General features: G+C 33.0%; 2 protein-coding genes across 2 annotated transcripts; both read left to right on the top strand.

The window, feature by feature from the left end:
• Positions 1 to 351: 351 nt before the first annotated feature.
• Positions 352 to 14,367, top strand: LOC143235434 (uncharacterized). Its single transcript, XM_076473589.1, has 5 exons — positions 352 to 636; positions 1,834 to 1,931; positions 6,750 to 8,323; positions 8,920 to 9,101; positions 11,906 to 14,367. Exons 2-5 carry the CDS (start codon positions 1,853 to 1,855, stop codon positions 12,051 to 12,053), a joined length of 1,983 nt encoding a protein of 660 aa, XP_076329704.1. The 5' UTR covers positions 352 to 636; positions 1,834 to 1,852; the 3' UTR covers positions 12,054 to 14,367.
• A 2,564-nt stretch (positions 14,368 to 16,931) lies between these two features.
• On the top strand, positions 16,932 to 23,946 carry LOC143235433 (uncharacterized). Its single transcript, XM_076473588.1, has 4 exons — positions 16,932 to 17,040; positions 21,019 to 21,133; positions 22,343 to 22,946; positions 23,546 to 23,946. Exons 2-4 carry the CDS (start codon positions 21,025 to 21,027, stop codon positions 23,727 to 23,729), a joined length of 897 nt encoding a protein of 298 aa, XP_076329703.1. The 5' UTR covers positions 16,932 to 17,040; positions 21,019 to 21,024; the 3' UTR covers positions 23,730 to 23,946.
• The last annotated feature ends 667 nt before the right edge of the window (positions 23,947 to 24,613 follow it).

Below are 24,613 nucleotides of genomic sequence, written 5' to 3'. Positions count from 1 at the left end.
GTGTTTCTTTTAATACAATTTTTGCGCGTACTCTCGGAAAAATGACTTCGTCTTAATCAAACATTGTAAAGCCAAGTGTCATATATCAGCATAAATCTGATGTTTTACTAGCATATATCATCAGAATGCTGACATTTCCCCTTCATTAATGTTCAGAAAGGAAACATAAGTGCCAGTAGTTTATCTTAATAACAATCCTTCTACGCGAACTATTTCTCTACTTGCATTATACACTCTAATATGTAACCCCGCGCTATTGACTTATGTAATCATGCGCGGAACAGAAAACTAAGTTGCAATATAAACCAGTTAGTAATACTTAAAGTCAGTAAAAGGGTGGGACTACTTTCTGCTAGCCTGTAATATCTAACCCGCTACCTGTAATGTTACCAGGTTTTTAATTCCGGATAACGTCTTAAAAGTTGACACTAAGGGTCACACTAAAATATTTGATCAATCAAGCATTGCGATATATAAAAGAATGATCCTGACACCTTCGGGAACTAATGCATAATACACAAATATCGAAATGACTTCATTGTGAAAAAAGTTCATGATTTTAGAATCTCTTTACTGGCTGCAAATCCCGAACTGATATCCAGCTATCGTAACAGAAAACTAAGTTGTTTTCTAAAGGTAAGTAATAGATACATCAGAATATTTAGAACCTTTTGTAAAAAATAAATCTATGGTTCTGCTTTCCTTGTACTTAATAATTTTATTTATTAAGCACCGCATTGAGATTTCTATAAAGCCATAATTTTACTAAATGTTTTGTTCTATTATATTCATGTATATATATTAAGTTGCGAATTTTAAAATTATATTTTATTAAATAAAATGGTTCTCATGCAATGTTCATGAAATAATACTGTATAATTTAGTGCATAACAGTTTCGTCAGCATGTTAAAAACCGACTTAATAATAATATACGTCTATAATTATTTGTTTTGAATTTCGCGCAAAGCTACCAGAGGGTTATGTGTGCTAGCCGTCCCTAAGAACATGGAAACAAAATATTAATTGGTTAAAATAAAACTTTATTAAATAGTAACGCAGTTTGCTGGAAATATTCGTGAATCTATAAAATGAAGGTCCACACAATTGGTTAACCTCTCGTGTTTGATGGTTGATTTGTAGTATTGTAACGATTAGGTCATACAAATGTTATAGTATGTGGTTTGTTCTCGTTGGTGTATGTCGCTCTTGACTGCCCGGCATGGCCGGGTGGTTAAAACACTCGACTCATAATGTGAGGGTCGCGGGTTCGAATCTCCGGCTCACCAAACATGCTCGCCTTTTTAGCCGTGAGGGAACTATATGTAACGGTCAATCCAACTATTCGTTAGTAAAAGCCGTCCAAGAGTTGGCGGTGAGTGGTGATGACTAGCTGCCTTTTGTCTAGTCTTGTACTGCTAAATTAGGGACGGCTAAAGCAGAGAGCCCTTGTGTAGCTTTGCACGAAATTCTAAACAAACAAATCACTGTTGATAATGGTGATTTTGTATTATCAAGACAAGTAGAATCGGTTTTTAACATCTTTATAAAAAGACATGTATTTAGTTATTTATAACGTACTTAATTACTTCATATCTTTTTGAAATATATTTTGTTTAGAAAATATTTTTAAGCTTGAGTACATTAGTATTTACTGTCAAATCAAATATCATATATGATTATTTACCTAAATTACATTATTTAGAAAAATTTTAGAGTTGTTATTCATGAAATAATTTTAAATCCCAGATGTGAGTACTTTCAGATTTAATTTTTATATTAGTTTTCTTCATTGTCATGGAATGAATTTAACTGTTCTTTGTTCTCTGTGGTAGGAATTATTTCCTGACTGAAATGTGGGGTTTTGCTGTGAGCTTAGTACTTATGATGGCGATGTTTCATATAATAAAGGCACATTCTACAAGTAGACCAGGTAAGTTGCTTCAAAATCGGAAATAATACATAATAATATAAAACTGCAAAAAATAAAGAAACATTATTATTTTTAATAACAGAGTATTGGTCTAATATCACTTATTCAAAATAAAGACTTTATTCTTAGTGTACATAAAAGTCCTCAACAAGAAGATACACAAAATATTTATGTCTAAGATCAATTTTCCCATAACTGTGTGATTTTGCTTTTCCCGGTTGAATATTTAAGAATTTAAAACAGATAAAAAGATCAGTACCTCTATATATCTCGGCCCGGCATGGCGAAGCGTGTTAAGGTGTTCGATTCGTAATCCGGGGGTCGCGGGTTCGAATCCCGGTCGCACCAAACATGCTCGCCCTTTCAGCCGTGGGGGTGTCATAATATGACGGTCAATCCCACTATTCGTTGGTAAAAGAGTAGCCCAAGAGTTGGCGGTGGGTGATGATGACTAGCTGCCTTTCCTCTAGTCTTACTCTTATAAATTAGGGACGGCTAGCGCAGATAGCCCTCGATTATCTTTAGAATCCATGAACAATCCCTATATCTTGAACGTTGATCAATCTAACTATTACTATCATGAATCACCTCTTGTTGGTAAAACTATGAAGAGTATGCTTGTGTAGATGAAAGGATTAGATCTATAACAGAGAAGTTTAAAGGCATTATTGTGGCCAAAGCAAGTATTTTTTTATTTAAGTTTTGATGACAAATGCAAGGTAAATTATTTTACAAACAATAATTCGTACTGTGATGTAACAGTTGTAGGATTGGGGTTGGATGTCTTACAAAAGTAAAAATTAAGAACTGTTCTTAACAAAAATGAATTTCTACTATTGTGCTACTTTTAAAATCTTAAATTTATTTAGAGGTGACTACCTTAAATGTGTGGAGGTTTGGTGTTTAGAGGTGACCACCTTAAATGTGTGGAGGTTTGGTGTTTAACAAGCGTAGAAATTAAGAGTGGTGTTTAATAACAAATTAATTTCTGCTAAGTTGTTACTCTTAAAATTTCAAATATTTTTAGAAGTGACTACCGCTGAAGGTGGTAAATGCTAGTAGACATTGGGAGAAAGTTGTGAAGTTAAGATTCAACATCTAACCCCTAACTGGTCTTCTGTGGCACTCCTCTCGTTAGTCATTTGTGTTATTTTTTATATTTGATTATGTCTGAATATCTCTAACGCTTTTTGTGCTATTAGGATAGTCAGTTTCTTAAATTATGTTTTTTGTATTTCATTAAGAAATGGGATGATTTTTAATTTTGTTTTATATGTATATTTAGTTGTTCGTGAAATTTTTATTAGTTTATGTAGCTGAGATTTGTTACGAAATTTGTATCAGTTTATTTTTAAATTTCATATTGTGTAACAACAACCAGTTACCTCGTTATAATAGTGTTATCTAGGATACTGTAGCTTCGAATACTAATCAAGATGTGTTTATTTTTCGTTTATTAACTGAAGCTATAAAATTATGCAAATATCAAAATAATTATATAAAACGAAAACTGTGTACCCTTTTCCAGCTAATAATTTTACTAACCTTTACTTTTGATGTTCGTTTCAGATTAGTTGATTGAATATCCAAATAAGACTGTTTGTAGTTAAGTATTGAGCTATACAGAGCATTGCATGTGCTGTGCCCACTACGGGTATCAAAGCCTGGTTTTTAGTGCTATAAGTCGTCAGGCTTATCGCTGAGCCATCGAAAGGCTTCACAATCTGAAAACTTCAAAGAATTTAACTTGTATCAAGCATTTAAAACTTTCAGTTTAGTTCTTGTTCAGGAAATGCAAAATACATTGCAGATGTAACACTTTCTCTTTTGTAGCAAGTCAGCAATTGGCAGGTGAAACGTAATGATTAACTTGCAATATGTCTCTGAACAAGTTTCAGCTGTAGAAACTATGACAGTAAATCACTCTACTTCGATAATAAAATACAAAAAACATATTTAACCAGTGTAAATTACTATAAAGATATTTATGTGTCCAGAATACTCTTGTAATAAGGTTCTCATATTCATAAAATTTCAAGCGATTTTAAGTAAATATAGTGCTCGGTTTAACAGTACAACGTACATGACTTTTTTGTAATATTAAACCTGGTACATATATTTATTTGTTGAAGAAACCCAAAACCGCCCAATGAGATATCTGCGATGTGCCCACCTCTGGTATTCTGAGTGTTTACAGACGGGCCACTGTGGAGTAAAGACACTATGGTCAATCCAGCATGGCCAAGCGTGTTAAGGCGTGCGACTCGTAATCTGAGGGTCGCGGGTTCGCATCCCCGCCGCGCCAAACATGCTCGCCCTTTCAGCCGTGGGAGCGTTATAATGTAACGATCAATCCCACTATTCGTTGATAAAAGCGTAGCCCATGAGTTGGCGATGGGTGGTGATGACTAGCTGCCTTCCCTCTAGTCTTACATTGCTAAATTAGGGACGGCTAGCACAAATAGCCCTCGAGTAGCTTTGTGCGAAATTCAAAAAACAAACAAACAAACAATCACGCTATTCGGTTAAGAGTAACCGTGTAGGCGTAGGGCGCTGATAATTGGTTAACCCTTTTCTCGTTAGCAGTTCTAGATTTACCGAAATGGCACGCTGAACTGTTCGTCAGGATATTGTGGTTACGCTTAATAACAATTCAAGTTAATCACTTTCATATAGTTTAATAATAATAATACAAAATTGAGAGCTCAGGTTTTTTTTATTAAAATAATTTCAAAATTATTTCTTCCATTAAGGTTTCTTCTTATGTATGTCTAGTTACATTATTAATTTTTATTTGCATGCAAAAAGACTGTTTTTCAACGAAATTAGAATTTTACAGTTCACATATCTCCACACTCAAGAAACAGATTTTCATGATGTTTTATTCTCTATATCTTAATATTATTTGACAAAAAATAGGTTTATTAGTTTTAATAATTTAAATTTTAGATACGCAGTACAACTGCATTGAAAATGTATGATAGATATATATATAAATAAATTAATCCGGTTGGTTGGCAGAATTATAAACAAACCATAAGTGTTTAATAACACAAACATGTAAAACAAGAACTGATTTACGCAAACAAAAGTGGTGCTCGATATAATGAAATATCAAATGGACGTTAAAATATGGCCAGGCATGGCCATGTGGTTAGGGCGCTCGACTCGTTCTCTGAGAGTCGCGGGTTCGAATTTCTGTCCCAATAAACAGACAAGGGGTCGCTCTAAAGTTACAGTCGATCCCACTATTCGTTAGTAAAAGAGTAGCCCAAGAGTTGGCAATGGATGGTGATGACTATCTGCCTTTCTTCTAGCCTTACACTTCTAAATTAGGGATAGCTAGTGCAGGTAACTCTTGTGTAGCTTTGCGCGAAATTCAAGAAACAAACAAACGGTAAAATATTTCCCTTACGAGAGAGAAAATAAAACAAAACATGTTTTAAATAATTTACCTACGTGTATAAATACTTGCATAACAGTCAGTTGATACAGAAATAAACGAATAAAATGTATAATGTGTAATATGGAAAGATACTTTCACGTATATAGTAGACAGAGTAAAGTATGTATTGATTACGCTATGTAACACTAATTTTGTTCCTGTATAGTATGTGTTATTTCTTAATTGTTTATGATGTAAAAGTACAGAAAATGGCCATTATTCCCTTCAAACTTTGCTTTTGTGACCTGGATAATGAAATTTAGAAATTAACCTATTTTTTGTGTAAAAACGGGCAAATTTGCACATTTTCATTTACATAAGGTTTGAATGAAACAACATATGAATCAAGATTTACATGTATTTATACAAAAATGAACAAAATGTTTAGAAGTTTTTCGAGATTTGCGACTAATGTAAATCACTTTCACGTAGGTTTATGTGTTCTTCTAGGCAGCTAGAACTAAACTGAAGTTCTTGAAAATTCTCGTACGTTCTACAACATTTTAGAAAGTTCTTAAAAATTCTTGTAGTTTAAGAAAATTCTGAATCAGCTACTCAGCACTGAATCTACCTGGAATGTTCTGGAAATTTCATTACCCAGGTCACAAAAGCAAAGTTTGAAGAGTAAATAGATCTTTTCCATTTACTTTAGGCATAAGCAATTGGGAAATAACATTTTCTGCCCAGAAATAAGAAAAAGTAAAAATTTTGTTACATAGTGTTATTTGTGCGTTATAAGTGCTTGTTTCTATTCAGTTTATTTAGATACATCTTACTGATGTAATTTTTAGCCTCAATGGCTGTTTATATGCCACGTGAGTTAAAAAGTCAAATTAGAGACCCTAGTGATTAAGCATAGCCATTTATAATTTAGAACTGTTGAACAGAGGGGGGGCAACCAATTAGTTATATCTGCCTGCTATAAGTGCTGAATGTAGCAGTTATAACGCCCAGTGATGTCGAGAAAACCCACAAAGAAAGAAAGAGGTTCTTTGTGAACCTGACGATGACCGAAGAAGGTCGAAACGTTGTTCACTCCTCTACGTAAAAAATTTTCTTAACCCAAACGAGCCGTTTTTACATATATTGTTATAACGCTCCTTCAGCTGATTCAGCTAGAATTTTGGGCCTTCGGATTCGCAACCTGGTACGCTAACCTCTAGACCACATGCAGATCGAAATATTTCTCAACTGGTTGACATGCACGTCTGCAAAGAATCTATCGAGTATAAATCCGTAAGTTATTGAGGAATGAATTCTTCAACTTTCTGACAGTATTTTCTTTGATAGCTTAATTAAAATGAAGCTTCAAAATAACTATTTTTTTTAGTTTTAAGTTAAGGGAAACTAAATTACATTGTTAAATTTTTCAGGCCTACTCGTAGCAGATCATTTTGAAGCAAAAAATATCAGTCGAAGGCAAGCTGTGTATCAGGAAGAAACAAATCGTGTATATAATGATGATGGATCAGAATCTTATGATTTTCGTTCTGGTAGATATGATGGAAGATATGGTTCTGGTAGTTCTGAAAAAGGTTATGGTGGTTTTGATGAAGAATATAGCTATGATGGTTCTGGAGAAGGATATAGCCTCCTCAATTCTGTTGGAATATATGGCCCTGGTAGTTTTAGCGTAACTTATACCCCAAGTAGTTTTGGAGAAGAACATAACCCCAGTGGTTCAGGTAGAGAATACGATCCCAATGGTTCTGTTAGAGGATACGAGTCTGGTGTTTTTGATGAAGGTTATGATCTTGGTAGCCCTGGACACGGAACACGACATGGCCACAGTAGCAGCATGGATAGTGGAAATGGTTATGAAAATTCTTTTAAAGAGACTGCAGGTTTTCACAATGAAATTGGTCCTAGTTATGTAGATATTAGTAAAGGTAGCTTTGGTAATGGAGAATTTAAAAATGGTAGAAATAAAATTCAGAAATTTGAAAGCATTGGAGAAAGATTGCGATTTGGTGATTTTGAACAAGAATATGGTAGTTCAACAGAAGGATATGGCCTCAATGTTGATGGTGATTCTGAAGAAGAGTATAGCTCCATTGGTTCTGGTGAAGGATATGGCTTCAGTGGTTTTGATAAAGGATATGGTCCTGATAGTCCTGGAGGAGAATATAGCCTTAATGGTTCTAAAAAAAGACATTACCACAGTGATTCAAGTGGAAGACGTGGCTCTAGTAATTCTGGACATGGATATGACCCCAGTAGTTCTGGTAGAGGATATAGCTATGGTGCTCTTGATGGAAGATATGGGCCCACTAGTTTCAGTAAAGAACATGTCCCTAGTATGTTTAGAGAAAAATATAGGTCTAGTGATTCTGAAAAAGAAAATGGTCTTGGTATTTTAGGAGGAGGATATGAGTCTGATAGTGGAGGATATGGTTTTGGTAGTTTTGATGAAGGACATAGCCCTGATAATTCTGGAGGGAGATATGAATCTGCTAGCTTTAAAGATGGATATGGCTCAAGTAGTTTTGAAAGTGGATTTGGACCAACTTGGTTTGATAAAGGGTTAAATACTAGTAATGGAGGAATATTTACACCTATTAGTTTGGGAGGAGGATTTGGCTTTAATAGTTTAGAAAGCGGGTTTCAATATAATGGGTTTGGTGGAGGATTTGGACAAAGTGGTTCAGGAGGGAGGTTTAGACCAATTAGTTTCAATAGAGTTTTCCCTGGGGGTCAGCATAGTGGTTTTCGGAACAGTCTTCGCGCAAATTCCACTGGAAGGAGATTAGCCGTGCTGTTCGCACTTATTGCCCCTTTGGCCATTCTGTCAATATTAGGTCCCATTGTGACTAGCCAACTGTCTATTCCTGTGAGTTTACTACTAACTAATTCTGGTGGTAGACGACGACGGAGTCTAAGCCCTCGTTTTCCGTTTTCTGATGAAAAGGTTTCTATGAAGATAAAACATCGACTAGAAATGTTAAAGGTATGTAACACACAAGTTAAAAACAATAACTTGGCGTTTAAACTTTTTCCTTTCATTTCACACCTACTTCCTTAAAAATAACTACGCAGCATTATACGATAGGCAAAAGCAAACCTGATAAAGATAATTAAAAAAGCGTCTATCATTGTAATTGGTTAAATTTTCTCTTTCTTCACGAGTTTTGAGTCTTTATAACTAACTTAGAGAACAACCATACAAGATCTTGTGTAGATGAGTTGGATATAGTATTCATAATAAATAAATAAAAGTTGAAACAGGCAGCAAATATTTAGTTCAAAGTGACGTTGTAAAGAAATAATTGGAAATTAGCTTACAAAAGTTGCTCAGATAGAAAGGATGACGTTTCAAAAGCCTATCGGTTTTCGTCTTTAGGACGTGTCTAAAGCCTCCGATGTTTTCTATTCAAGACGAAAGATGGAAGGCTTTCGAAACGTCATCCTTTTTATATGAACTAATTTTGTAGATCAGGCTTACAAGTGTTATTCTGAACAAAATAGTTGCTGCCCACTTCACCTTTGTTTGTTAGCCTTACATGTTTCGATGAAACCACATGGGCTTAACATATCATCTCACAGGTTCTGCAACTATATTTGGCTGAAAAAGAAGATATTCAGAGATATGGAAATGACATAATCGCCAACTATCTTTTTTGTTCAGGGTTATTATCAAATAATAACCACTGCTTGGAACGTCTAGTGTGTGAATTATCTGACTCAAGCAAGAAAATGACCTTGTTACAAAAGGAAGTGGTTTCCATGTAAGTATATATGATAAAACTTTAAGTGTGGAACATTATAGAGCCTAACATTATTACTAATTTGGAAGAAGCTACATTAAATTAAATATAATAATATTGTAATAACAGAAAAAACACTTAAAATACTTTCTCCTTTTATCAAATGCAACTGATAATATATACTATGACACCATAAAAATCTGTTAAAAAAACTCATTTTGTACAATATGGTATCAAATACCAGAGTAGTTTACTTTAATTAAATATATAATATTGTAATAATATAAAACTTTAAAATGCTCAATCCTTTTATCAAATGAAATTGATATACTATATTACAATACCATCGCACAGAGAGTTCGCGTGTAGCTTTGCGTGAAATTTAAAACAAACCAGCATAATAAAAATCTGTTTAAAAATGAACTCATTTTGTACAGTGTGGCATCAAATACTACAGTAGCTTATTTTTAAATGTTTTGGTTTCAGTAATATTACTCAAGTTGATCAAAACTTAAAACAAACCAGCATAATAAAATCTGTTTAAAAATGAACTCATTTTGTACAGTGTGGCATCAAATACTACAGTAGCTTATTTTTAAATGTTTTGGTTTCAGTAATATTACTCAAGTTGATCAAAAACTTAAAACAAACCAGCATAATAAAAATCTGTTTAAAAATGAACTCATTTTGTACAGTGTGGCATCAAATACTACAGTAGCTTATTTTTAAATGTTTTGGTTTCAGTAATATTACTCAAGTTGATCAAAAACTCAAATAAGGATATGAGTCATCTTAACACGTTAATTGTAAACATATGAATGATGATTACAACTAAACTATTCTGAAGACAAGTTAAAAAACATTTAAATTTAAAAGCAGCGTAAATTCCACCTTAATTATAAATCGTCCTAAGTTGGTCTGCTGGTTAAACAGCACGCCTAGCATGTTTGAGAGTCGCAGGCTCAAGTCCCAGTCATACCGAAGGTGTTCGTCCTAAAAGGACAATAATCCTATTTATGTTTAGTAAAAGAGTATCCAAAGAGCCAACACACTGCCTTCCCTCTGGTCTATCACTGCTGCATTAGTGACGGATAGCATCGATAATTACGCGCATAGCTTTGTGCAAAATTCCAAACAAATTAAATACTTCTATACTTAGTTACATTGATAACTTTTTATGTTAAAATGCGAATACTATTTGCTCAAAAGAGCTGTGTTATAAATATCTGAGGTATTCTAAAGATGGCTGGTATTAGTATTAAAATGTAATTAAAATAAAGTACAGAACAACATTAGCCTAAAGATGACATAAGAATATTGAAACTTTGTTTTGTACTTTATTTAAATGAAAGTTATAATGCCCATATCAGATGGCTTTAGAAATAAATACACAAGGTTTACACGCTTATTTTAAAATTTCAAATAAAGTGCAGTTTGTAAACGAATATTGTGCCCATTTAAGTACTTTATTGTATTGTGAAGTCGTATTTATATGTTTGTATAGATTGTATAAAATTCAACACAAAAATTTTACATCAGCCAGTCTATGTAGGAGTCTATCTTCTATGGTTGGTATGTTTGAATATTTGTGTATGAATTTGGATGATGTTCTGGAAACTATATGCTGTTGTGAGGAGTGTGTTTTGGATTGTTTCTAGCTTGGTTTTAACTGTTTTATCACTTACAGTTATCCATACTGGAGCTGCATATTCGATTACTGGTCTGATGTATGTTTTGTAAATTTTTAGTATGTTGTGTGTTGATGTTCCACTATTCTTGCCAGTTGGACTCCTAGCATAATTAGTTCTTCCCCAAACTTTACTTTTAATTTCGTTTACATGGTTAGCCCTTGTTAATTTTGAATCGTAGGTTAGACCAAGAAATTTTGCCGATGTGGCAGTCTGTCTGAAGTAGTCTTCCATTCATATAATGTGGCAGTCTGTCTGAAGTAGTCTTCCATTCATATAATGTGGCAGTCTGTCTGAAGTAGTCTTCCATTCATATAATGTGGCAGTCAGTCTGAATAGTCTTCCATTCATATAATGTGGCAGTCAGTCTGAAGTAGTCTTCCATTCATATATATTTCAAGCTGTAGTTTTCGTGTTTTGTCAGCTGTGTAAAGACGACAAGTTGTGTTTTTGCTATATTTATTTTTATTCTGTATTTTTAACAGTATTCATTTATTCTATTTAGTTGTGATTGTATGTTTGTGGCTGCTATTGTTGGTGTTGTAGCACTTTCTCAGACTGCCACATCATCAGCAAACTGTGAGGAGAATCCATGATTAGAATCCTTCAATGGCAAATTGTTTATATACATGATGAAGAGTATATGGCTGATCACCCTCCCTGAGGTACACCAGCTTCTGGAGTAAAGTACTCAGAAAAGGTACCCTCTACGTCGTCTATTTTCCAAAAAGTTAGATAACCAGAGAATAATTCCACGCAGTAATCCCATTTCATTCATAGGGAACCGAAAACCATTGTGCCATACAGTGTCAAATGCTTACTCAATCGCTTTGATATACTGTTTGATTGTTTGTTTGTTTTTGAATTTCGCTCAAAGCTACAAGAGGGCTATCTGCGCTAGCCGTCTCTAATCATCACCTCCCACCCTCCAACTCTTGTGCTACTTTTTTACTAACGTTACATTATAACGCCCCCACGGCTGAAAGGACGAGCATGTTCGGTGTGACGGGGATTTGAACCCACGACCTTCAGATTACGAGTCGAGTGCCTTAACAACCTGGTCATGCCGGGTATTATATATTTGAAAGCGCATAGTTTTGCTTTTCCTGATATTTCATAATGTAATCTTGTTTACAGAGTGCTGCTTAGTATCTTGACAAACAAAAAAATTCCGGACACGAAAAATACACGACTACGTGAAGCAGCCGTTCACGGCGAGAAGAATGATGGATCGTGTGTTACCTACTTTTGTGATAAAGTAGATAAACACAAAACCAAATATTAGTTTTGTACACAGATGTTATTATATGCTTTACAGTCGTGTCACGCGAAAAATTTAACAAAATCAAATTCTATTTCAGTTAATTATTTTTCTTATTTATTTTAATGTAATAATGTAATAAGTGTTTTACATTTTTCAGGGTTAAATGTGTGTTATTCTAAATTCAAAACGAAAGTACATGATTACCATGAGCAACTTTTACAACAAGTATTACACAAAGATTAATTGCTCTTTGTATGTTCGAATTTTTCTGATCCCAGTCAGTCAGACTCCCCCTGAAAATACATTTTTTTTTCCGCCGTAAAAGATTAAAATTTCAGAATACTTTTCTGCGCGGAGAAATATCATAAAAACCGGATAACACTGTTATATATAAAAAATTCAGTTGTGTCGAAGTCAGTTTTCCACTTTTGCGCAACACGAGCATTACTGAAGTTACGAGGAGGCCACAACCCTGTGAAGAACATAATACAAATATAAAGAGAGCTGCAAAAGCTGTGAAATGTGTTTACATTGTAATCTTCCAGCTATATTTACAATAGATTTAAAAGCCAGTAACAAAGAGAAGGAAAATCAGACAATCAGCGCTCTTTGGTGGATTAGTTCAGATAATGAATCGTCCTTTAATGCTGGAATAGCTTCTCCCGATAGTGCACTGATCAATCTTGACAAATTGAATATAGTGTTTGCGATCTTCACTCAGTAATTTTCCAAAGAATTGTATTAAAAGAAAAAAAAACTATTTGATATTGAGAACTTTACAAGTGTGTCGTCTTGTACATAATGAAGTTTGTTCTGATACAGAAATGTTGCAGGAATTGCTTGAAGATCTGAAACGAATAAATGATAGGATGATGTGGAGAAAACGTTATTCAGCTTGGTATTTTGGCTAATACAATGGTTTTAATACAATGGTTTCTATGGTTGCTCAAAGTATTACATTATCATTTACTACAGAAGGAAGGTGTTTTGCCTCAGCGGAAAAATCGTGAAGAACAGAAAACCGAGAATAAATGGTTGCCGATCGATTTTACCTATTTTTTCCTTGACCAGAAAATATTTTTAATTCTAAAAGCTGCTCTCACTTTTTAAGACCATTCTACACCTATTGCGTACTTTCCTCGTTTACATTTGATATGTTTGAATAAAATTGCGCACGGTAGCCCCAATCGTGGGTATATGTATTTAACTCCTGTCGTCATAACTGCTTAAGAATTATAAAAATAATCATGAAAGAAATTCATACAACAATGTTTCTATATGATGTAAATTTAAGTAACACAATATTTCGAAGAAAAGAAACTTCAATATGTTTACCGAAGGAGGAAGTTTAAGTAGAAGAGGGTTAAGTCAGGACTTAGTTTAGATATCACACCTCAAGTTAGTTTGGAGTAAAGACCTTTTCTGTAAAGAATAACCCACTAAAAGTATAAACCATTGTAAAGAGGTTGGACATATTTTCTGGTACCGATAACAAGATAATAAATGAAAAATTGATGAAGGGTTAAAAGTAAAAAATTCTCAAGCTCTTAAAATACTTCGAAATCAGCGGCTGTCTTTATGATAAAGTTTACAGTAGAAACGGAAATCAGAATATTACTGTGTTTTATGAGAAAGCTTATTGTATAAATAATTGCTTCAACGACTTACTTGTTAAGTTCTCCAAAGCAGGTACAATTAACTTTTGAGCTTTTGATCAATTTAAATGTGGTCTTGGAAATCGACATCATCGTAAGGTAGAGATTCTGTGAAAAGTTATTCAAGATGTGTGGTCTAAGACTGGCTTTGTCATCTTTTCTAAAAGTTTTATAGTGCAAAAACTGGACAAATAACGATGAAGCAGACCCAAGAAGCCTCATTCATACAAAGTACGATCAACCTGAATATTACAGTAGGTAGATATAAAACACAGTTAAGTCATCACTTTTTACATTATTACCAATCACTTTTACAATGGAACATGACATGTACTCAATAAACTTAATTAATAAAATTTTAGATGGGGCATTTAAATTAAAACATTTAAACTAAAGCTTTGAGTCACTGAGACTATGAAGAATGTATTCTAGAAGAAAACCTAAACACTTTTAAATACTTGTGGAAGAAAAGAGGAGACATCATAGCAATTGTTTTATTTCTTTTTTACAAAACAAATTAACATGAAATAATAACACTTTTATTTCATTATTATGTTTGCATCACCATGTTTTGTTATTTATATAATTTATAGAAATATTTATTTGATAATAGTAGTCATGTGAAGAAATTGTATCCTAGCTTGTTTGTGCAGCACCTCGATTTTGAATAAATTATTTGATCCTCGTTGAAACCTTTTGCATTCACTCTCAGTGAAATACTTCATGACAACGCTGTGATATACAAAATTTTCACAAAATAAAATATTTGCATCTAAATTTTTCAGTCAAAACAAGTCATTTGCCACTATGTTTGATTCTTGGAAATTTTACACTTTTGAAATACTTTAGAAAAGTTCTGAAAATGGACTTGAATAGGTTTAATTTGAATACAAATGTATAATTAACATTTACAGGAATATTTATAGTTAAATAATATTTATATACATAAAAACATTTGAAATATTTTCTTGTTAGTTTATAATAATTATCATATACGAATTTTATTGAAAATGAATAAAAACAAAGCTTGATGTTTTCAGAAACAAACTCTAACAGGTAATTACTAGTATTTGTAACTCTCATGGTGTTCTAAACGATTTTTTTACTTGGAAAGAAAGCTTATTATGAACTATTTCACTTAATAAGTTTTAAATAACACAACACCACATGATGAAAAACGGTTCAATTGTACACAATAAACATTATTTTTAAAATTTAGATCACAGACTCATACACTAAGCACTCTTTAGTTTACAAATAATTAGGTAAGTACGATAGTTCTTTTCTAGACTTAGCTCAGTAAATATGGCGTTATCGAAGATGATATACATAGCTTGACCAGTTTCTCAAGGCGTTATCGAAGATGATTTACACAGCTTGACCAGTTTCTCATGGGCTCGAAGACTTGAGTGTACCTCTTCCTGTTTTTGTTTTTTAAGATACAAGTGGCCATACGTATATACCAATAGATAAATATACATACAAATTTTATTCGAAACCAAAATTATTAATATTGGTAGTAAATCACTAATTATATAGGTCAATATATTACGTTTTTCATAGTAGCTTTTCATGGGGCACAACTTCAAAATATGTATTAAAAATCGTTTCACTAATTAGAGTAAACAACTGCTAATATATACACACATTAGTGGAATTTAATTTCTGAACTATTTTAGAACAGTTTTATCAATCTAAGGGAAACAACTAGATAGGTAAAGATTAAATATTAACATCCACAATAGGTCATTTTTTTACTAGAGAAGATTGAACTAGAATATTTCATTCTAACACCATACGTACTCTCTGAAGAGATATCAAAATCTATACGATAACCAGCTGACAACAAGAGTTTCGCGACATAGCAATTGTCGTGACGATCTAGATATAGGGATGGAATGTTACCCAGTAAATCTTTTCATTCGTTTGGACGGTAACATTCTTTTAATGTAGTTAAACTCTTTCATTGCAAATTTGAAAGTTGTGTTATCAAACACAACAGCTCATAAACAGTTATTTTTTATACTTAATTAAGTTTTATCATATTTTGGAATAGCTAAGTAGCTGAGATGTTTGTTAAATCATTTGCAGACAGCTAGGCGAAAAAAGCGTTGCAAAAAAAAGGTAACAAATAAAGTTATATGTATATAGATTACTGTGAGAATGATAAAATATATTTTAATAATATACATTCACTAAAACTATATATAAAAACGGTTCCAACTTTAGCATGAAACATAAATATATTTCCAGTAACAGTAGTGTAATTCATCCATCTGCACACCTATCAGTTTAATATTATACAGCATATTCGTAGATATGAATATGTTACCTTTAACATTTGACTGAAGCCACACTTTACAGTCATCTCGAAGACTTTCCTATGGTGTCAATAAAGTGAAACTCCTGCGTTAAATAAGCTTATGTATTATTTCAATTTAAAAATAAAATTTAACAAAATTCCTATTATTAAGTCTCTGCCAAACTAGTCTAATTAACGATTTGAGAAACACATTAAGAATCTGACAAACTAGCTTACTTAAGAATTAAAGAAACACAAAACGATAATGATTTTCCTTTTGATCAACAGTTTGTTTTGCTTTGAAACTCTTAGTTCAAATGTTTTCAGCAATGCCTATTTCGTAGACGTACATGTGTCCTGATTTCATTTTATTTACATTTGACAATTGTAGCAGTAGTTATGTTATTGTATATAATATATTTTTCTCTCGAAATAACGTATGATTATACTGACATGAAAGTATAAAGTTTTAGGAATTCTTAATGTAGCATATTCAAACTTGTGAAAGAAGTATCATTATTAGCTTAACACAATGTCTGTAAGTTTGCTAGCTGCAATACAACAAACTCGTGGTATAACATTAAACTTTTTTAAAGCAAACGGGAAACTCCCTAATTTTTTACCACACAGACAAGCCTTAGAGAAAAGCAGCATTCAAGTACTTTACAAATAATGTGTTCTTTATACATGACCGAAAAAACAATTTCAACATTTGACCGTAACTGCGCATCCAGGCGCATGATCGCGTGCTCAGTATGTTGGTACATTTTGAACTTGAAATTGGTCACCAGGAAAAGAACAGACGATGACTATGAATATTTTCAAGGTCATCGCTTGTAAGAACCACATTGAACAAAACAACACCAGTTTAACCTGGTCTCATATATCAGTCTGTATGGGCCACACCCGAATATATAAACATTTATATAAAGAATTAAACCTGGAACTGTAACATCTTTTGATTAAAGGTACCTAACTAGCAATAGCTTTCGCAGACCTTTGATTTTAAATAAGACAAGATCAAACTGGTTTAAGCCTGACAGAAAACCAGGTACGTAATAAACCAACTGATAATATTGCATTATGTTTTGCAGAGATTTATAATAATAAGTTTCTATCATATTCTTAAAATCCAGTTAATGTCTGATTAATCGATTTCAAACATGAGATCGGATTTATTTTCCCAATATTTTACAGTATTTTGATTCTTTACTCAATATTGGCTGTTTGCAGTTTGTACCACATAAAAACATTGAAGGAACACATAGTTGTGTAATATTCCTTATACAAGCAGACACTACTTTATATCTTTATAAAATACTTGTTTTATCACTAGAAAAAAAAAACACTTTTTATAAAAGTTGCAATAAAGTTAGCACTCTTTCTAATGATCAAAATTTCATCGTAAAATGATTTTATGATGCACCAAGTAATATTATTTTTGGCTGATTTGAGAAGCTTTACTTTTGTATTGGTTATAACTGCTGTGTAATAGAGGCGAAATGGATAAAACACTCTATATGTTTCATAAAAGACAGTTTTTTTACGTTGGTCCACACTTACTCGTGTTAACAGAGTACAATTGTTTATAGAATTTAATCATCCGCTCTCGTTTTTGTTAGCTACTAGTCGAAATGTTTAAATAATGGTAATCTGTTAATCGCTGTAAGCGGTAACCTATTAGTCCGTATGATCTGTTTGGTAGTAGTAGCAGAGTATTAGCCCGTATGATTTGTTTGGTAGTAGTAGCAGAGTATTAGCCCGCATGATCTGTTTGGTAGTAGTAGCAGATTATTAGCCCGCATGATCTGTTTGGTAGTAGTAGCAGATTATTAGCCCGTATGATCTGTTTGGTAGTAGTAGCAGAGTATTAATCCGTATGATCTGTTTGGTAGTAGTAGCAGAGTATTAGCCCGTATGATCTGTTTGGTAGTAGTAGCAGAGTATTAGCCCGTATGATCTGTTTGGTAGTAGTAGCAGAGTATTAGTCCGTATGATCTGTTTGATAGTAGTAGCAGAGTATTAGTCCGTATGATCTGTTTGATAGTAGTAACAGAGTATTAGCCCGTATGATCTGTTTGGTAGTAGTAGCAGAGTATTAGTCCGTATGATCTATTTGGTAGTAGTAGCAAAGTATTAGTCCGTATGATCTGTTTGGTAGTAGTAGCAGAGTATTAGTCCGTATGATCTATTTGGTAGTAGTAGCAAAGTATTAGTCCGTATGATCTGTTTGGTAGTAGTAGCGGAGTATTAGTCCGTATGATCTGTTTGGTAGTAGTAGCAGAGTATTAGCCCGTATAATCTGTTTGGTAGTAGTAACAGAGTATTAGCCCGTATGATCTGTTTGGTAGTAGTAGCAGAGTATTAGTCCGTATGATCTGTTTGATAGTAGTAGCAGAGTATTAGCCCGTATGATCTGTTTGGTAGTAGTAGCAGAGTATTAGCCCATATGATCTGTTTAATAGTAGTAGCAGAGTATTAGCCCGTATGATCTGTTTGGTAGTATTAGCCTGTATGATCTGTTTGGTAATAGTAGCAGAGTCTTCTAACAAAAGTTGATTAAAAAAGATGAACAATAGTAAACAACAAAATGATGAATATTCACGACGTTCATGAGATGTCCAGCATTTATTTTGTGTGACTTGATCTGGTAAGCCAGACAGCAGACAGCAATCAAGCTATTCTATCTAGATAAATGTTGTTTTAGCATTTATTGCTCCTTATTCGAGAAATCAAGCGTGAGTTGACGTAACACACACTGACTTTTAAGTAGGTTAGATGAGTTTTTCATTTACTTTCATAAAAACTTGCCAGGTTATTACTTACAGGAAAGGTAGAGATATTTATAAACTTTAATGGTTTCCCTGATGGATCAGCGGTAAGTTTACAGAGTCTGGGGAGAGATTACAAATATCATACTATTTAGTTAGCGCTTGTTTATTTACTTATTTATTAGAAAACATAAAGCATCCCATTTGCATAGCGATACATCTACAGTCTTATATCGCTGGAAACCGGGTTTCGATACCCGTGGTGGGAACAGCACAGATAGTTCATTGTGTAGCTTGGTGCTTACCTACGAATAAACAAAATAAAACAAGAAACGCGGTGAGGAGCATGTCGTCCAGTCTATCATAAGTGGAATGACAAAATCTTGTCACTCGCTCTATCTGATGTCACTTTTATTAGCAACAAAGAGTGAGGAACATGCTAATAGTGTCAGGCTAAATGTAGTAATAAATTTTCGCCACTAACAGCTAATAATTACAAGACTGAATTTAGACATGTAAAGATGAATTAAGTCACTTCATGATGATTTTTAAATTTCAAGGATTTATTACCACTAAACTTTCTACAGGTGTGAATAGCTGGCAAGTTTACACCTGTTTACGCATGGAGAATCTCTGACCACAATCAATATACAACACTATCAGAAGTAGATTTACAGCTGGAAGAGTATAAATTATTCCCGATTCATGTATTCACAAAATAATAAGATTTTTTTCTTTTTCCCAGCGAACCTCGATTTGTTAAATATCACTTACACAGAAAGAATGTTTTTATTCAGTAACTAGAGGCACTACACAAGTTTTTTCTTAATGTTGACTAATGATAATTTAGAGTCTCTAAATTTGTTGTTTGGTCCTCTACACAAATCTAGGTCCTCCTCTCTGTGTAATCCTATAGTGAAACTTTGAATGACGTAAAGCCGAATAACACAAAATTTTGAAGAAAGGAAGCTTCAAAATTTTTTCATGTAAAAGATTTCGAGCCTACGACCTGAGCGAACCTGGAGCAACCCCCCCCCCCATTTGTAATGAGAAGTCTATTGTGATGAAGCTAAGAGTATCTTATGAGGTCATAAGCAAGTCATTCTTGGAAAGTAACACTGTTATCACATGAAAGATGCCTACAGCAACTACAATCACAGCAATTATATTGTACAATAAATGAATAATGTCTTCTAACGTAACTATACTGGTTTAGGACTAACCTGATTGTACTTCACAGAAGCTTGTTTGTTCAAATGGGAATTGCGGTGTTGGGCAATTAAGATAATCTAGGCCATCATACGCTGTTTTTGTATTTTTCTTATAGCAACGCCACATCGAGCTATCTGCTGTGTCCATCGAGGGGAATCAAACCCTTGATTTTAACAGTGTTTCAGCGAAACAGGAAAGAAACGAGAAACAATATGTCCTCACAAAGTGCTAATAATCTGAACAGCGTAAATGTTTGGCCAACTGATGAATATTTGTGGTTAAATACCAAGCTTTAGGTAATTTCATTAAGATGTGCCATGGTATGGTCCTGAATTAAAGTTATTTCGATGCTTAAAAGTGTGTAAAACAATGAAATATTTATACAAAATATTTAGTTCTTTTTTCTTAACATGAAACCTGAATTATTATTATTATGTTCGCTCTCTCCAGTGGCACAGCTGTGTGTCTGCGCACTTAAAATTCTATAATAGAAACCGGGCTTTAATGTAGGTTAGTTCTTAACTTCAAAACTTAAACCTGGACCGTAGAGTTTTCTTTCCTAATTATATTTTTTCGCTCTGAAAGTAAGGCCGTTTTTCTGATTTTATGGAAGACATCGAAACTTCCATTTTTCCAAATTCTATGTTCCCTCAAGAAAGTCGTTTGTTTTACACTTTTCCATTGATAAATCTACGCATGACAGCATGGCAAAATTACCCAATCGAACAGGCGAAAATTCACCGTACGATCAAAATAAATATGGAAGCAAATACTTTAGGTACTTTATAGTTTATAAAGTTGGGATAACTAGTTTGATTAACTCAGAGTGTTTGTCGTTTCATTTTATCTATATTGATTTCATTTATGAAACTAGATGAAATCTGAAATGTTCAGTATATGATGGGATATTTCTTACACTTTCTACATTTACTGGTAAATTTATTAAAACATAACATTTAAAGTAAAGGTTCAGTGTTTAAAGCAGCAATTTCTGCGTCATAATAAGTTCTAATTATCTAATTCTGTCGTTTCTTTGTTTATACAAGAACGTAATGAGAGTTTGGAGCTCGATAACTGTCTTCTTGACCGTGATGGCAATCTTCTGGCACGAATGTACAGTCAGCCAGTCCTTTCAACAAGTATCACGTAATCTTGATTACCGTAAGCTTTTAGATACACGATTATCTTATAAAGCTTTTCCTTAACTATAACTATTTGACTTATATCTGTTATTAACTTTTAAGCAAAAATCAGTCTTTAGAACTGGTTAAAGTTTTTCATATCAGCTTGCCGTTATTTTTCATCTTCAGAGGTTAATGTCTTCAGTGCTTAATAATAATAATGTTTAATTTGCCAGTAAAATTTGAAGTGTTTTGTATTTTATTCTAACTGTTTTAAAGATTAATGTCGCACAGTAAATCACTATAGTCACGATAGAGAAAAATATACTTTAAAGTATTTTAATTTTTGTGAGTTTAGAAAGAATATTAGGATAGGTATTTTTTATTAGTCAGGTGAAGAACAATTATTGCTTTTAATCAAGCTGACTGGTATATGTATGGTCAGTGAGAACATTGTACATTAAAAAATAGGTAAAACTGATAGTCTGGTTTCAAATAAACTTTATGCAGTGGCTACAGTGCTTTTCTTAATCACTAAATAATTCATACGATGCATTATAAAGTAGCTTTTAGTGGTCATTGTACCTTTCACACAAACTTTTTAACAACTAGATGATAAATTTTTAGTTTTCGAGTGAAACAGGAAAAATGAAAAGCTTTATCTTGTAATGTATCTTTAAAGAAAGTTAATAATAACATAGAAATTACAAGTTTATGCACGTACTTCAGAATTCATAAAAACAATGTAGCACAGATTTTTCAAAAAAGAAACTGAGCTTGAAATAAATTATTATAGGTAGTAGTAGATGCTGGGGTATGAACATGTACAAGAAGGATTTTTTAACATATTAGAAAATATAATAAAAATAAAAATGATCTAAGCCAACGACACGGATCATAACGACAGAGTACTTACAGTTCAGGATGCATGTACTCATTAGTATGTACTTTTATTCTTAATTAATGGTGTTTTTAATAAAACCTAATCTAAATTGTCACTTCTTCAGACAAAAGCTGTACGTGATTCGAAATGCTTATTGGATTTAAGTGAGGACTAAGTTATTTTTTTAATATCTTATAAGTAATAGTCATCCTTTAGTGTGATTTTACTAGTAATATCATTGTTATTAGATTTTTTAATGTGCCATGCGAAACAAAACCGTTTAAAAATCTACCACACTATTGTGTGGTTGGTTCGAGAAACTAAAAGTATATTTCGTACGTTTTTTATTTTTCGAACATACATCAGGTGACGGAAGCGACATTGAAGGTCAGGATTATGGCTACGGAGGAGTTGGAGGCGGAGAAACAGGTTATGGTGGAGTTGGAGGAGACATTGGTTACAAGGAACGTGATGTATGGGAGTTTCACAAATTTCAGCATTATGGCTATAAGACACCTAAACCGAAATTTAATAAATTAAAAAGTCTAGTTGCATTTCTCGCGCCTCTGGCTACACTGCCAATACTAGGGGGCCTGGCTCTAGCTGGCCTAGGAGGAACACTGATTCCTACCGTAACAGTAAATGCAGGCACGGCTGGTGCAGCAGCAGGAAGAAGACGACGCAGAGAAGCAGTAATGGAAGTACTCGAGTCTCAAGATGGGAACAAATCCTTTACTTTGACTAATTTTTCAAACACAAACACACTTTACCAACTTCATGAACTTGACGTAATTCAAAAATACTTGCAGAAAGTCAGACCAGATGTTAACTACGACGATGATGTTAGGGCTACCTATCTGCGGTGCAGTGGAATGCTGGACACGAAAAATGGTTGTCTGGAACTTTTGGTGTGTCACTTCTCAGATCCCGTGGGTTCAATGAAAGAACATGAAAGGGATATGGCGTCACTGTAAGATATCTGTGTATAATTTTGTAGTTAACATTGTTTCTGGGTTTCATATATTTCTGGATGTAATTCCTCTTAACGAGACCGTTTTGTTTTTTTACGTAACGTATAGAAGCTTTAGTGGGTCATGATTCATATGTATTAATAACTAGAAAGTTGGAGCTAGAAAAAATATAGTTTTATCTAATGTTGTTTGAGTTCTTGTAACCGTGTGAAACTTAGAACATGTTCTATGATGTTAGTTATTTTATGTAACTAGAAATACTTTGTTTATTTTCAGCCAGATAATAAGAAAATAACATATTAAGATTGATGTTTTCAACAATCGGAATAAATTTAAATTCTAAGTAATATTTTAAATGAAGAGCTATATATAGAATATGAATTACACGACATCAATGATACTGCAAGAATCAGATATCTCTTAACCACTGCTGTATGCTTCATCGGAAAAATTATGTATACTTTGTATCGGTATAGGATCTTCCATGTTGAAAGTTCTATTTCATGTTTAAGTACAACATTATTTTATTTTTCTGAAAGTGCAATATTACGTCTATTTTCAATTATTTGTAATACTTCAAAATATTCTTCTGTTTTAGGATCATCTACGGTCTGTTGAAGAACAAGTTTATCGAAGAAAGTTTCAAGTCACGTCTTCGAAAGGCAGCATCTAATAGTAGAAACTATCCTGGAAGTTGTGACGGGTACACTTGCAACTCTCAGAACTCCATGCTTACTACTTCATATCGGCCGAAGAAAGACATAAGTCCAAATAACGAGTAGTGATCAGGAATCAAAAGATTTTCATCACTAAACCTAGAATAACGTTATGTTTCGTTTTTTTTTAATTTTCAAAATATTGTTTTGAATTATCATACAAATACTTAACATTTAAAATACACAATGAAATATTATTTCATGTTTTAGAATTTGGAAGACAATGATTATGTAGTTATAAATGTTTTTCTGCTAAGAAATGTAAAATGTTATTTGATCATATAACTACAAAATTAATGATATTATAAATATGTTGTTCATTACTTTAGACTCAGTTATTGCTAATATATTTCAGTAGGTTTCTGCGTTACCTACACTCTTTTTCATGCTAAATTTTGAATATGTTGCTCCAATAAGAATACATTTAACGTGTATTACACACTAATATCTAGCTTAGTTTCCGTTCAAGTAGAAGTTTATACCAAAAAGTTTGCATAACCTCTCGTTTTCAGAATGTCTACGATAAATAGAGTTAGGGATCTAAATACCATAATGTAGACATGAAGTGACATGTAATTCTGCCTTTAGTTCTCTTGAGCTGTATAACCGGTTTAATATTTGTTTTTGTTCATTTGTTAACGAATTCAGCGCAGAAAGGTATAGAAATTTAAAAAATTTGAATAGTAGTATCTCGGAAACAAAACATGACCTAATAAGGCATCGAAATATGTTAGGAAAGAGTACATCAACTTTCTGTTTTAATTATAGTAATACCTTATGACAGCAAAGTTGTAGGTTTAATCTGATAAATATTCAATTAAAAATCGAATGTTCGACTGAAATAACTACTACATAATTAAGTGTTATACCAACAATCATGATTGTTTAAAATTATGTTTCTTTAAAACTTTGGTACAGCCCAGTTTTTGATTGTAGAAGGTAAACTTGTA

The sequence above is a fragment of the Tachypleus tridentatus genome, chromosome 12, assembly GCF_004210375.1.
Source record: "Tachypleus tridentatus isolate NWPU-2018 chromosome 12, ASM421037v1, whole genome shotgun sequence".
NCBI lineage: Eukaryota > Metazoa > Arthropoda > Merostomata > Xiphosura > Limulidae > Tachypleus > Tachypleus tridentatus.
Note: the sequence above shows the minus strand (reverse complement) of the source record. Positions and strands in the feature narration are given on the sequence as shown.